This window comes from Plasmodium malariae, assembly GCF_900090045.1.
Source record: "Plasmodium malariae genome assembly, contig: PmUG01_00_34, whole genome shotgun sequence".
Taxonomy (NCBI): Eukaryota; Apicomplexa; class Aconoidasida; order Haemosporida; family Plasmodiidae; genus Plasmodium; species Plasmodium malariae.
In genome coordinates this window covers 17,332-34,460 of record NW_021638307.1, presented here as the reverse complement: position 1 = coordinate 34,460, position 17,129 = coordinate 17,332, and the positions used below count along the sequence as shown (strand labels likewise).

General features: G+C 18.4%; 1 protein-coding gene and 2 pseudogenes across 3 annotated transcripts; 1 reads left to right on the top strand and 2 right to left on the bottom strand.

Annotated features, from left to right (window-relative positions):
- Positions 1–2,855: 2,855 nt before the first annotated feature.
- On the bottom strand, positions 2,856–3,528 carry PmUG01_00059500 (annotated as a pseudogene). The gene is given in 3 exon segments: positions 2,856–2,924; positions 2,939–3,004; positions 3,019–3,528. Coding segments are annotated over 3 exon segments (645 nt in total).
- A 5,392-nt stretch (positions 3,529–8,920) lies between these two features.
- On the top strand, positions 8,921–9,751 carry PmUG01_00059400 (Plasmodium exported protein, unknown function; the record flags this gene model as incomplete). The annotated part of the gene is made up of 2 exons (XM_029004911.1): positions 8,921–8,989; positions 9,116–9,751. The coding sequence occupies 2 exons, from the start codon at positions 8,921–8,923 to the stop codon at positions 9,749–9,751; spliced, it is 705 nt and encodes a 234-aa protein (XP_028859110.1).
- Positions 9,752–10,695: 944 nt separating this feature from the next.
- On the bottom strand, positions 10,696–11,473 carry PmUG01_00059300 (annotated as a pseudogene). The gene is given in 4 exon segments: positions 10,696–10,896; positions 10,910–10,978; positions 10,993–11,028; positions 11,042–11,473. Coding segments are annotated over 4 exon segments (738 nt in total).
- Positions 11,474–17,129: the final 5,656 nt, after the last annotated feature.

Genomic DNA, 17,129 nt, shown 5'->3' with positions numbered 1-17,129 from the left:
TAAGTAACCACTTTATATGAATTCATTTAATTAATTCATATACATGAGAGTTATATGTTTATTAGGATAATAATATTGTGAGAATAACAACATACTATGCATTGACGTTTTTTTAATTAAATATAAAAATTAGTTGCATATTAATTTTTACCTTATAGAAATACTGTTCTTTTTTAAATTTTAAGCCTTTTAGAAGATTTATTTTGATCCTAATGCAAATAAATATAGAAAAAGATTCCTTTTACATCATAAGCATAAATATTATTTCATGATAATTTATTATCCTTATTTAAATAAACTCTCTTATTATATTTTTTATATTTTATATTATTCCAGTCTTCTGGCAATTTTTTTATCTTATTTCTATTTCTGTTATATCTAATTGTCTAATTTCCTGTTTTCCTTTTTTTTCCCTCCAAATATATAATATTTAAATACAATAGAATTAGTTGATAAATATGTATATATTCTTGTTTATTATTTTTCTTTTTATTAAAAATAATCTATTCTGATATTTAATATACTTTAATAAGTTGCATATTTACTATCCATTTCATAATATTTACTATAAATATAACATGCTAAGGAAAATATGAAATATCCCTATAGTATGTAATTACATAACTATTCACTTGTCTTCATATAAGCAGACTATTTCAGAAGTAATTTTTCCATTACAGCAATTTATAAGTAACTTATAATTTCGTTTTTACTTACATTCGCATAATAGATAAAAAAAAAGCAATAATAACGTTCATACGATAATAATAAAATACTAAGTCTGTAGTTCATTATAATTTAATAGTACTATATAAATTCACCTTTCTCTATACTGTGTTATACATGCATAAAACAAACTCTATATATATGAGGATTATGTATTAAATTATTCTATATCTAATATATACATATATAAAAACAAATAAAATAATTTTATAATGGATCAAAAATTAATTACATATCATATACAAGTTAAAAGTATTATTTTAACTTTAATGTTCGATATGTTTAAATATAATAACCTTTTAGGAAATAATAACAAAACTATATATTAATGAAATACAATCTAATAATCATGTTATTAAATCAAATATATTCATCTTTTACTATAATAAATCAATATCCAAATTTTAGAGAAGTTTTGTCTGAATGCTGGAAATCTATGTATGCTTTGTTTTGTCTACTAGTTATATTTTTGTATATTTTGTTAATTACTAATATTGTTGTTTATTTGAGTAATAATACATTCCCATTTGTATATTATATTTTTTAATTTATAGTACTGTATTTATTGTATAACTATTAATTAATAATTTTATTTATTTTATGTATTATTAATTCAAAATGGTTTACAAAGTTAAGAAGAATTTTTTAAAAAATTGCCATATTGTCTAACACAGTCCATAAAATTAAAAGTGTACTTATTAGATATAAAAGTAATATAAATAATTTATGTAAAAAGGAATTTATAAGAAAAAGATAAAGAATTTAAACAAATATATTTTTTTTATAGAACTTTTGTAAAATAATACGTTAGTGTAACTATTATAGTTTTTTTTTTTTTTTTCAATTTTTCATAAAAATTGCAACATATAAGGGATTTTAAGTTTTTATTTTAACTAATAAATTATTTTTGATAAGATTTCATTTAAAATTTTCATGAGCTCATTGTAATATGTTATACCTAAAATATATATTAAATAATCAAATTCTAGTAATTTTTATACATGATGATATATATATTAAATATATAAAAATATGATTTTCGCTTAAATAATTTTTTTCTTAAATTAAAATTTGTTCCTAAATATGCTGTTTAGAATATTAGACAGGATACCACTAAAATGAGTTCAGTAAAACACATTAAAAATTATTTTATTATTAAAATATATATACATAGATTTCGTTTAAATTACTTCCTTCCTTAATATTTATATATATAAAAATTATCTTTAGAATAAAAGCAGATTTAATCATATATTTAGTTAATAATAAAATTGTGTAATTTCAACTTTAGTTACTTTTTTTTACTAATATTCTTCTTGTTTTTATTAAATGTTTGTTTTTCCCTATATAAAATATATACCTTTTTTTACATTTCATTCATTCAATAATACGGCTGTTATTAACCCTTTATTATTTAACAATTCTATAATATTTTTATTATAAAAATGTTTCATTTTTTCGAATGAATTATTACTTTTGTCTCTACTAATTTATATGTGGTAAAATATATATTATGATTAATTTATTTTATAATATATTTCTCATAAAATATATTTTATACGATAAAATTTTTCTTTCCTATATAAGAAAAATATATATACATATAAATGGAACAATATATATTACTTCCTTTTATTATATACAAAAAATTCATACATGTTGTTAATTTATATGTAATAACATATACTCCTAATTAGCTAAACAAATAATACATTTAGAATGTAACAATTTATATAATACGGAGCAGCAATTTTTAGGGAATACCTACATTTTCAGAGTTCAATAAAGTTATACTAATTATGTCATCATATATTCATTTTAAAGCACAGAAATATATTTTTCATATAAAGCTCTTAATACATACAACCAAGTGAATTATTCCAAGTATTTTTAAGCTAAACTAATGCTCTATAATGCAAATTGAAAAACATCACATAATTCACACTCACATAACAATGAACATAATTTTTTCTATTTTATATGAAAAAAAATACATACCCACAATATAATTTTTAGAATTACAGCAAAAATAATAATATCTATTAAGTATACCATAAAGGTACTTCATTTAATACTTCATATTGATACCTTCCTAACAGAAAAATACATGTTCCTTATTTCTCATTTTACTCAATCAACAACTTAATTTTCTTATATTTTTCATTATTTCTTAATATTTTTGGTATGGTTATTTTAATGATGATCCTAGTATTAAGATACATACAAAAAAGAATATTAGAAAAAAATTTTATACACCTAATTGTTTTATTGGACCCCTAAATTTCTTTCTATAATACTCCAAAAAGAACTAAATTTTACAAAAATTGAATTTTCTCCCAAATATAATGCTAATAGTATGGGTGATCCTATTCCCAATAAGAAAAAAAGAATAAATATAGTATTTCCAAATCTATAACTTCTAGGTTTTATTGTTTTTAAAGCTATATTACTAATTTTCCTGTTTTTATCAAGAAAATCATCATAATATATTTTTTTGATCAATTTATTTTTAATATTAAAGCGCTTTTTATCAAACATTCCACTATTATAGTCTATAAATTCTCTAGAGTACTATGCCATATTCAGTAAACTTCAATTTAATTTTCTGTTTTTTACATTGGCCTTTGTTTCATTATTACATATATCATTTTTTTCTCACTTTATATTATTTGATATATCTTCTTTGAAACAAACATTATTTAAATACTTATTTTTTTTATATTATACTAGTGATCGATAATTTCTTTTTTTTAACTTTCTACTAAGGATATAGTCCTCATTCTGGGATTTTCTAATTGTACTCTAAAAGAATAATGTACATATATACTATTTATTTGAATTAATAATACTATATAAAAATGTTAATACAAACGAATCAGTACACACATAAATAATAATAAATATGATTATATCATATTACTATTCCCTATCATTGTAAAAATGGGATGTTCATGTTAAAAGGACAAAAGTATAAATTTTTGCAAAAGGGAGCAACTGAATTTTTCTATCCATCATACAGATCTTTCATATAATGATTTATTCAAAACATAAAAAACTAATAGTAATATAATATTATTTTACGAAAAAGTACACTATAATTATTTATTTAATTTGTGTTTAATATAATATTTTATAATTTTGCAAACAATGATTAATATGTAATTACAATGTACTATACAACGACCCCAAAGAAAAATAAATTTAAAAATGTATTATATAAAATTAGTTTTAATTGTAATTAAAAAAAACAAATAAGTATCATTAAAATAGAATATGAATATGTTCGTAAATATTTAAAATATGTACTTTGTTTATAAAACGTATTCCACTAATTAATTATTCTATTATCTTTTTCGTAATAAACTAAAAAATAAATATCTTTTTTCTTATTATGTGGAAATATTGAGTATATATATTATGCATAATGTAGAGAATATATATATATATTATATATTCCTCTATACATTAAGACAATAATTACTATTTTTAAAGGAATCATACTGTTATTTATACCTATATTATATGCATTATATTTTGGAAGTTTTTATTCTTAAAAAATATTATTTATTATAACAATATAATAATAGTGAAAATAAACCAAGAAAGCAATATTTTTTAATATACTAATTACAATATATGATTTTGTTATTCCGTGAACGCATAAAATCTTTTAGAGGCTATAATATAATTAAACAAATCAAATTTATATGGCACTTTCTAATCTAAGAAGAAATATATATTGTACATAAAAAATAAAGGTTGTCTTTTTATCTTTGCTCCAAAATTTTTTAAAAATACAATTTTAAATTAAAAATAATTTACATAATTATTTCTAAATGAAAAATCTTTGTATCCAACTATTTAATTTTTAATATATTTCATTTAATTAATTATACATATTTAAAAGAAATATTAATGATGTTGAAAATTTATGCTGCTTCTATAGAATTATTCCATGTATCTATTCATATACATAATGTTTACATAAAATAAAATTTTTCAAAAAATTGTGGTAATAAATAATAATAATAATAATAACGAATTTTTATGTTAAAATTATTATTAGCTATGCTTTCAATTTCTCCATTAAGAACTGTTCATGTATGCTAATGTCTTTTTCATTTTGTCTTAATAATATTTTTTAGGAAATATAAAAAATTCATGGGTTATTACTTTAAGTAAATTATAATCTATGAAGTTCATATAAATGTTACAAATTAAAAATTTATATACATTATATTTTAAATTTAACTAAATTCTATGAAATATATAAATTAATAAATGAATTTTATTTATTATGTTTACTACAGAAATAAATACATGTAGAACCTCATTTATTACACTTATTTAATTAACAAAGTAAGAAAAATGGAGTAACTTTTAAAATACATCGTATTAAAATATAAATCATTAGTAGGAACAATGTTATATTTTTATAAATTATCCAAAACAAAAATAATACTTTTTTTCAGTTTTGCTTTGTCTAAAACTTTATCTTTATTAAATTGATCAATTCATTTATTTTTAATATAAACAATATATGTTTTTATACATCTTTTATAAGATATTAATATATCACATAATAAATATACAAAAATAAAAAATATCAAAAATATATAGGTATATTCCTGTATATTATTGTATGTTTGTGGAGAGTGTATATTCATTCTCAGAAACTCTGAACCCTAAACCCTAAACCCAAAGAAACAAGATTAATAATATCAAAAGTAATTCAGCAAGTAATATTTGTAAGACGCATAAATGTATTTTATTATAAATATTTTAATTAAATTTTGGCCCTTTATATTTCCATCTTTATAGCACGGTATATCCAATGCACAATTTTAAAAATATATTTTCTATATTTTCTGAAGGATTTTAAAGTATAACTTATTTTTTCAGTAATAAATCTATTCCGATTTACAGCCCTTAATTTGTGTTTTAATTTTTTATATTTTTATTTAATTTTTTCCTTATATCTTTTAATTTAACTAGTTTTATATTCTTTAAATTATTATTTTATATAATCTTTTCTAATGTAGGTTTATTTTTCCTATTTATTTTTTTCTTGCTTTTCTTCGTTTTCTTTATTTCCATATTAAACATATTCAGATGTATGCTTTTTCAAAATTGCATTTTTTGCTTCATTTTCCCTTATGTATTTTTCTATTAATATAATATTTTTGTAATCTATTGAAAAGTTCCTATTGTTCCCCTGGTTTATCGTTTTTCTAATCTGGAAATAAAAATAAGACTTAAAAATATATTTTATAAATTCATAATGTGTTTTACCTCATATTAAGAAAATTCTGCTTACAAAAATTAAGCAAACAGCAGCAAAAAAAAAAAACAAAAAATAATAAACAAAAAGAAAAAAGCAAAGTATTAATATTTTAATTATACTATGTCATATTATTATTACAGTGACAACTTCATATACAATAAACAAATTAATAAATTTTTATGATGAGAAAGAACTTAATTTTTTTTTTCGTGACATTTTTCCATATTACACATAAATTTAGTATAAGAGAAACTGTTCATTATAATGATCATAATTCTATTTAATTAAAAGTCTTTATTTAAACTCTTCTAACATTTTAATCATATATTTTAGTTTATACATATTAATTATTTAACTATACATATATATATGTACGCATTGTGTTTTAAATAATAACATAAAAAAGAAAAATACAATAATTATATAGTAATATTTCTTTATATTTTTACTTAATATCCGCTTAATATATTTTTAATATAATATATATAAATTAGTGTAGGAACCAATCCAAATTTTACTAGAAAGTTTATTTTTCTATAATACATAATTTCTGGAATAAAAAAATTACCTTTATACATAAAAAATAAAAAACATAAATAAAAAAGAAATTCAGCAAAAATTAAAAAATATATATTTTAAAAATTTTATTTTCATGTCTATTTTGTTTTGTTTTGTTTTATTATTTTTCAGAAATAAACCATGATTTTTGAAATACAAGAATATCACTATTTCTACTGATGTTTGATGTAACTATAGTATAATGTTATAACTCCTCTACAAACAAAATGATTAATCCATCGAAATAATACAACTAAACAACATTTTCTACTTATTTCTGGTGTAAATATTACATGGAATACTCATATTTTTAAAGAATATTTAAATGATAAATAAAATTAAATTATTTAATACACATATTAATTATTTCTATTTTATATATTTTAAATATCACACGATCATAATTAAAGTTTTCTTTTTAGGTTCTATTTTGGAAATAAAATACAATTGTATCCATTCTATTATTTATTCTTCGTTATATTTTATTTTATTTTTCTTCTTTATAAATAAAGAAATATATGCACATACATAAAACTGTGAATTTTAATTTTTTTTAATATTAAACTAATTATTCTATAATTAATAAATACATAAACATAATAAAATAATGTAAAATTGAAAGCGTAGAATAATTAAATAATTAACAATGACACTTATTCCTTTTTTTTCTTTTTACTTACCATTATACAAAAATAAGTACTTTAACTATAAATTTCTTTAATAAAAAAGAATATATATTAATTTGTTATATATAATAAAAAATATTATATTTACATTTTTTTATTAATTATATATACATATATATATATAATATAAATATAAAGTAAAACGAGAATGATACTTTTAGTTTTTTTTTTTATCGTGAACATGTCCATCAGCATCACATTACATATAATAGCACAATTCGAAATTTTATTTGTTCTTTTATTTTGAAGCCTTCTTAATTTTAACTTTATAAAATTTTATTTTTAAATTTTTTTTATAAAATATAAATATTATTTTATATACGTTATAGTAAACATATATCAAAAGCTAAAAACAAATAATAATAAATAAATAAAATATTTCATATAAATCCAAAATAAAACTCTTTCATTATACTCTTTTTTTTTTTTTCTGCTAATTTTCATCTTATTTAATAAAAAATCATTATTCAAAGATTTTGTTGTAATACATTTAAACAATATGCCACTTTACCAATATTTTTAAATGTAGTCTTCGAAATGAAAAAATAAATATAATATTAAGTCAAAACAAATAACCTTACTGAATAAAAAAAAACAACTTGAAGTAAAAAAAGTAATTTACGCAAATAATACTAGTAAAATGTTAAAAATTAAAATGTATACTTTCAATAATCAAATTTTAATTTAATTGTTATTTTTTTCAATTTATCATATATTATTTATTATTGAAACTTTTATAAAATAAGGTATAATAACCACTCAAATATTATTGTTTTAATATACGTTTTTATAACTATATTATTGGAATTATTGATTTAAAATATAAATGTACATCATCCGCATAAATTACAGCAAGATTGAAATTATTATAATAAATAAAATTTTCATATATCTTATATAATATATATATATAACTATGTATATGTAAAATAATAATATTTTTTATGAACTAAGTATTTAATAATTATGTTATATCAAATTATATCAAAATATAATACTATAATATATAATATAAATGTAAGTATAATATATTATAATTTTGTTACTGCTGTATATATTTCCTCTCTTTTTTAATTAATAATTTTTATAAAAAATATTTTCAAAAATAATTACAAGATAGTAGATAATTTCTAAAAAAATTTTACACTATATTTTTTAACAATAGATCTAAATATAACTCTTCTAAAAATATTTTCTAAATATATTCTAATACATATTTTATTTCTAGAATTTTCTCTCGTATTATATCCTCATTAAATCAATATTTTATCAATATATATTATGTATATAAATATATAATTGTTTTTCGAAATGAAATTTTGTATAGTAAATTATAATATTAACACAATTATTTCCGTAACGCGCTCATTAAATACTTATTTATTTGTTTTATTTGAATAATATTGATACTATTTTAATTATAGCTTTTACGAAAATATTTTTTTTAATTATAACTTTTTTATTGTACTTCATTAAGTACTACATTTATATTTATTTTAAAAATAAATCTAAAGAATTGTTATATCGACAAAATAGAAAATAGTTGAGTATAGTTCCAAGTTATTCGTGTACTTATTTTTTTTTGAAAAATATTAAATATATCTAGTAAAATATTATATAATCTTTTACAACTTCAAAAATATCCATTATAAAACAAAATACTAAAATGATCATCTTTTTTATTAGAGCCTTTATTTTTTTCTGTCTAATATGGATATTCAAATATTCTGATGAGGTATCATAGTAATTATACTTAATTTTTTTCTTTTTTATTTTATGTTTTTACATGAGAGGAATATTTTATTCATATAATATATAAATATACATTTTTTAAACATTTAATGTGAACTTATATTTTTAGTCAAATATCTGCGATAAAACTCGGAACAAGGAATTGAACAGAAATAACATATTAAATAATAAATATAGCAGATTGTTAAGCACTGAAATAAGTGCATCGCTGGAAGATAAACATAAATGTTTAAAAGAAAAAATATATGATTTAAAAGGAAAAAGTACTGCATCATTTGAAAAAAAACCATATGCATTAAAGCAAAATAACCTTTTTCAAGAAGAAGATAATGAATCAATATACGATGATAATACGTATAAAGAAGAATTGAATTATTTTATGCCACGTATAAAACCTCAAAAACTTGGAGCTTCTAACGTTAAGCATAATTTAAAAGAAAAATCTTCTACATTAAAACATTATAATAATATTCAGAACAATAAAAACCTACACAAATCTTTAAAAAAGTTATACTCAGAGAATGATTCATCTTTAGACAACATCAGCTCAAGTAATAAACGTAATTGTATTATTAAGAAAGATAAAATTAATTTTAGTATAAAACATGATCATAAACATCCAATAAGATCTGCAATTTCCTTTCTCCCTATTATTACTTTAGCAGTGATAATTTTTGCATTGCTGTATTTTCCGTTAATTGGGATTTTTATTTTGTATCTCTATATCCAAAAACGCCAAAAATAATTATGTCTCTTACTATTTCATATTATAATCCATTATATATTTGTATTACTAGTAAAATTGTTTTCATATTTCATTCTGCTTCCTTGGAGAATACAACTGTTTTAAATTATTATACATAAAACTATCTCATAAATTAATCTAAGTCTAATAAAAAGTGAGAAACAATTATTCATTGTAAAAATTTAATTCTATAAATTTATTTTAGCAATTTTAAAGAAAATATAATTTTATATATTCATTTGCAAAAAAATTCATGCCACCAATACAATTATCTAATGTATATGAATTTTTTATATTTTTTTGCATTTATTATTAAAAAATAGTCTTCATTTAATTTTATATTTCTTGTAATATAGGTATATATTATGTACTTTAATTTTCAGTTTAAATTATTAAACGTTTAAAATATAATTAAAAATTTACTTTCTAGCGATATATATATATATAAAAATATATATCAATTTCGTATAATACATTCACTTTGCTTTATTAAATACAAATAAATACATATTTATTTTTAATATAAAACTTAGTATATATTTATCTTAATATATACACAAATATTCATTTTAGGCTATAATAATATAAAAAATGGGGCATAAGCATTTTTCACTTAAAATATAATTTATTAGAGGATACACTTGAAATTATCTTAATTTTTATATTAAATAGTAATACTAACTCAAATATATATATTTTATAAAAAGATCTATTTTATTAAATAAATATATATATTAAGCAATGATATTTAATTATTCAGAAACAACAATTTATAATACGAAATGAAAATCATTAAAACATTTAAATTCCCAAAAATATTAATAACATAATTTATTACTTTTCATAAATACGTGATACGATATATACACATGCATCTATAAAATTATTTCACTTATAGCTATGATTACGAAGAATGTTTATCTAAAGATATTATAGAACTTCCTTCATATTAATAAGTTACAGAAAAAGTCATACCACTTAATATTCATTTTGTCATCTATCAACTTATATTTTTTATATTTTTCATTATTTATTAAGATCTTAGGTATTGATATTATAATTATGATAGCTAATATAATTATAAGTAGTCCAAAAAATACTGAAAAAATATAAGGTTCGAATATAGCAGTTTTTTCTCCTATAATAATAGCTAGTATTCCTAAAAGATTATTCCGTAGAATTCATAAATTATCTAATCCTTTTAATACGTGGTATACTATTCCAAAAAAAAAAGGAAAAAAAACTAGAATTCCAAATGTATAAGTTTTAAATTTTATTTTTTTAAAAATCTATATCACGAATTATTCTATTTTGCTCTTGAAAGTCCTCATAATATTTTTTATTAACTCATTTTTTTTCAAAAAGGAAATATTTTTTATCAAACATTCACTTAGTGAAATTCCTAATCTGAATACTGAATCTTTTTTTATTAAATGATTTATTACGTTCTTTTCTTTTTTCTATTCCCTTTTTTTTATTATTACACATATCTGCCTTTTCACATTATCTATAATTTGGTACATCTTCTTTTAGTACAACAATATCTGAACATTTACCTCCTTTAAGTTCAGCTAGAAACCTATAGGTTCTTTTAATTAAATTTATATCAAGTGTATAGCACTCATCCGAAGACATGATGAACATATTCTAAAAATAGGAAAAAAGTAAATATTTCTTATTTAAGAGAATAAATAATTCTACTATAAAAAGTAATATTAATAAAAAAAAAATACCAACAATATGAATACCTCAAATTTCCTCGTATAATATTATCATACCGTATCATTCATATAACAGCAAAACCAAATTAAAATAATAAGCCCGGAATTTTATTTAAAAATGTATTATTTCTTTGTAAATACATAATAAAATGCATAAAACATAATACATTTTACAACACATATAGATAGTAAAATCTATTTAAAAAGGTATTATAAAAATTTTACCTTAACAATACTTATAAAAAATATAATTCATTTAAATAAAAAATAATTTAAATTTATTCATAATTATTCTAAATATGTTATTAAAATGTTTCATTTATTGTACTCATTAAATATAATTGTTGAGAATAAATTTCATAATAAATCAAAAAAAAAATACTTCGTTTCCTATTATTTGGAAATATTGAGTTTCTATAAATATAGAATGTATAAAATATATAAATATATATAAATGTATATATATATATATACTCCTCTAAATATTAAAACAGTTACTAATTTTTATTATTTTTTCCTATTAATAATTATAATATTATTTACATTTTATTATGAAGAATTAATTATTTTTAATAAAATACAATTTACTGTAACGATATAATAAAAGTAACAATAAACGAAAAAATAACAGAATTCTGTGTTATATTATAAAAAATTCTTTATTTACTCCTTAGGTATATTCGAACTTTTGTAATCTATAATATAATTAAAAAATCTGTATATATGCTACTACCCAATATATAAATATATTCATATATTAAAGTCACTTATATAATGATTTTTTTTATTTTTCTATCATAATTTTTAAAAAAATAATATTTTAAATTTTATTTATATCGTTATTTTAAAAAAAAAAATTTTATTCAGATATTTAGTTATTTTATTATTTTTTATTTAATCATATGCATTTATAAAAAATACTAACGCTGGAGAGAAAAAAACAAAAAGATCATAAAGAGAAAGGGAAATTATATTGTTATAAAAATATTTCGTACTTTTGCATTATGCAAAAATATATTAAATGAAATAAAATTATCAATAATATACGGGATGTAACATGTATATAACTAATGAGAACAAATAATAATATTATCTACAATATATGTGATATATTACTTTTACTAATAAAAGCTTTAGGAATAATAATAGTTCTTATTTATCTTTTTAAAAATAAATGGCATTAGGAATATATTTTACTGGTACCCTTTAATAAATCTACATAAATATATAAGTAAATAATATTCCATTAAAAGAACTTTTAACAACAAGAATATATTATGCCAGAATGTTTCTAAACTTTATGGGATGTAGTGCAGTGAACGATAATTATAGAAATATTATGTACACCAAAAATTACTGTAAACATCTGAAATATAAATTTATACTGCTGTTCTGAAGAACTATATTCTAAGCGTATAATTAAAAAATTAAAAAAGAGCAAAAATGGATAAATATGTAGAACTATTTTAAAACTGCAAAAATTAACATTACAACATTTTTATTATTTTATTGTATGTATATATATATATATATATATCATATTTATGAATACTCTTATTTCTTTTCTTCTTTGATTTCGCAAATTTTGGTAGCTTTCGTTTTTTTACTTTTGATAATTTTACTATATAAGACATATAATAAACTATTTTTAATATTTACAAAAGTATAAATATAAATTATAAATTCTCTACAAAAAAGAAGTGAGCTACATTATAAAATTATATTAGATATCTAGTTATAAATGGGCTTTTTCATTTTTAGTAGCACTGATTATTTGTAAATTTTTTTTTCTGCAATTTAAACTATATATCTATACTTACCTAAATTACTTATATTTTACTTTTAATCAATGTTCAATGAGAAAAAATATAAACTTTTTTGGAAAATATTAAAATGTTGCCTTATCGAGTGTACATATAATAACTTATATGTGTTATATATATATATACTTTAATAAATTTTGCATATTTTTCATATTATGACTTTTACATATTTAATATATACAATTAAAAATATTTATGTAAAGGATAATATTACATTTCAAAATATTATAATCATATTTACACAAGTTAAATAGTAAAATATTTACAAATTATGTAATATTCACTTTAATAATCAATTTTTATATAATTCAGTATATTTTTTATATGGAGATAGATATAATTTTTCTATGTATAACTACATGTTTTCTTTTATAATAAAAAAAACTTAAAAAATTTCCCTTTCTTATATCTAATATTAATTAGAAAGGCGTAAGTAGAACATATATTTATAGGGATTCGCATCATTAGTGAAATTCGAATAATTTTTAAAGAATTGTTTTATTATTATCAACTAGTCTAAAATGTTCTGTTAAATATGTATAAGAAATACATTAGGTGATAATGTTCATATAGTATTATATAAAATGTATATCTGTTCTACATTTATTTAAGTTATTCACTGCTTAGATGATAGAATAATTAAGGAACGACATATATATATATATGTATGTATATTAAAGCATTAAAATGAAAGCTATATAATAGGTATATACAAACTGAATAATTTAAATATATTTTTTATTTATTTTAATATTATTAATTAATTTTGGCTTAAATGATGGAAAGCACATTTTTTATATACTCCTAAGAATTGTGCTATTCTTTTGATACTTCACTAATAGTATATCAAATATGTTGAATATTACATGCATTTTGCCATAGTTATCGAACTAACAACAATAAAAGCTTTATTTTGTTAATAATATGTGTTAGTTGTTTTATTGTTTAAGGAGTATCCTTATTTTCTATTAAATTTATTTTTGGATTGTGTTATTTCTTTATCTTTTTCTAGTGAGTGCAATATATATATTTTAGCATCGTCTAAATAAACGTATTAGAGAATTCTAATTATGCGAATGATTAAAGAAATATTAGTTAATCATTCTTCAAGTGTTCTAATTTCTCCATTTATCCTTATATACAGAATTTTTCATTCGAGTGTTGCATACACAAAAAATTAGTTAATTAATAAGCATAATGTGATATAGTCCCTGGACTATTTATCAATTTACTTGTCCAATATTCTATAGAATTTTAAATTTAGAATAATAGCATATATATATATATATGAATTTTAAATTAATATTTTTTTGTGGGTAAATATTTTACAAGAAATGTATGTATGTCTATTGCGCGCTTTGTATTCCCTCTATGGTATTAATAAGTAAAATACATTATATATATTATTAGTGATATTCTAAAATTTTAAAAGTTAATAAACTAATAAATTTAACACTTTTGTGATAATTTATATGTTTTATGATTATATATAATGTAATAGTACGAGTCTTTTTATCATCATATCTATTATGTATTTACAAAAGGTTATTACTCCGATTAAACTTTGAAAAAATATTTCTTAAACCTCTAACGAACTACTAAAAATTTCGCAATACGTGAAAAGGTGAAGTAAAATAATATATTTTATTAATATATCTTTAGTAGAGGATATATAGGAATATAACGTATTTATTAATAGATGTTATACAATCGAGGTACTTTGGTGTTTTATTGGTTTATCCATTCATTTGACCAAATGAATATGCATATAATTTTATATATCTATTTATTGACTTAGTAAATATTTAACAAATAAATGAAATATTTATGAATTCTTTACGCTTAATTGTATTCACTAAAGTAGTTTATAATACCACATAATATAATTAGAAACAGAAAATTTAAATAAATGAATTATATGGAAAATATACCCCTTTAACACAATCATTCAATTAAAGAAAATGTTACATGAAACATATTTTCTCATTTAAATAATGCATAAATTACTTTTTTTTTTTTTATGTTTTTTCAAATTAATGTTCTACAAAAATGTATATAAAACAATATTAATAATGGTATATCTAATATTTCTCTAAATACATCTGTTATTTTAACTGCTGAGAAATATTATAATGTGGTCATCCCAAGAGTATAACAATATTTACATTTAAACTGAACTTACAATATAGCTAACAAAAATCGATACTTATTCTTTTTAAATATTTTATTTTTAAACAAATAGATAATAAGTAATACTATATTATATATGATCAGCAGATAAGGATTTTTTGGAAAAAATATTAAATTTGGATATTTTGAATATATTACTTTTTTCATATAATATTATATTCTTTAGAACATAAAAAATGTGAAGTACTTAATAATTATGTGCACATTTTTCTAAAAATAAATTCTGTATATCACTACGTACATTCAAGAATAAAGAAAATGTTATCATTGTCCTTTCAAGTTAACGTTAAACTAAAAAGTAGAGCAATAACAGGAATAAGCCTGAGAAGAATTTTTAACTTAAATATTAATAAATTAATGGATTAATTGGTTCATTTGATATACTTAATATATTGAAGCATAACATATTTAAAGAAATAAAAAAATATAATCCAGAATTATAAAAATAATTTATATATCTAATGGTAATTGTATGATGACTATGATCAGAAATTATGAATCGTATAATTTATAAAATTTAACATATGGAGATTCCCGAAATATAAAATAAATAATCTAACATAATAAGAAAAAATTTTTAAAAAAAGATTTAAGGAAGATATATTTCAACAAAAATAATTAAAGCATTTTATTTACATTATGCAATGTCCATTATGGTATTATTAGGTAATTCTTTGTAATCTTATGAGTGACAATAATGTAATCTGTACAACTGTTAATACCTCTAATCAAAGAAAGTATATAACATAATAAGTAAATTATAAGAACAATATAAATAAAAATTAACATATGATACCTTTTGAAAATATTTGCAATACTATTAGTTTTTTTATTTACTGTATAATTAAGTATTAAATATTTTATTTTTTCTCTAATGAAACTTAAGAAAACTTAGTTTTATATTCATTTTTGCATTGCATGTAAACGAATTATAATAATATGAGCATAATAAAATATTATATTTATGTATCAAAACAAAAGCATACTATTCGGACCAACAAGTTAAGTAAACAAAAAATAAAATTAAATTAAATATAATGTAAATGTAATATGTAACATAAAAAATATTTATTTTCTCTTATGCATAAAATTGACAGAAAATAAATCTTCTTTCCATGAATATTAATATATACTTTATAGCTTGTAATATTATATTCTTAATTTTCATGTGTTATAATTTTATTAAAACATGCTAATAATCACCTCATTTCCGAATTGCAATATTTTATATGTTGTTATTTTTAAAACACAGAATGATTTATATATATATATATATATATTATATATATATTTAAAAAAATAAGAAAACATTCTCTAATATTTTCTTAATTACTAATATAATAAATTATATTTTAGTTCATTTATCATTAAACAAAAGAAAATGTATAAAAAGGATTAAATAATCCGTACAAATTGTTCCTCATAATAATGTTCCTTTAAATTTTTTTTTTAGTTTTTATGAAAAATTAAATAAATATTGCAAATATATTTCCCAAATTTAGTATTCAACTATATTTGAATTGTGCTAATTATCTTTTAGTTATCCTAAAAATAATATTTTTATTACGCTCGATAGATAAATATATTATATTTCAATTTTTTAATGTAATTAACAATTTAAAGTTTTTATTAAAAATGATTCAT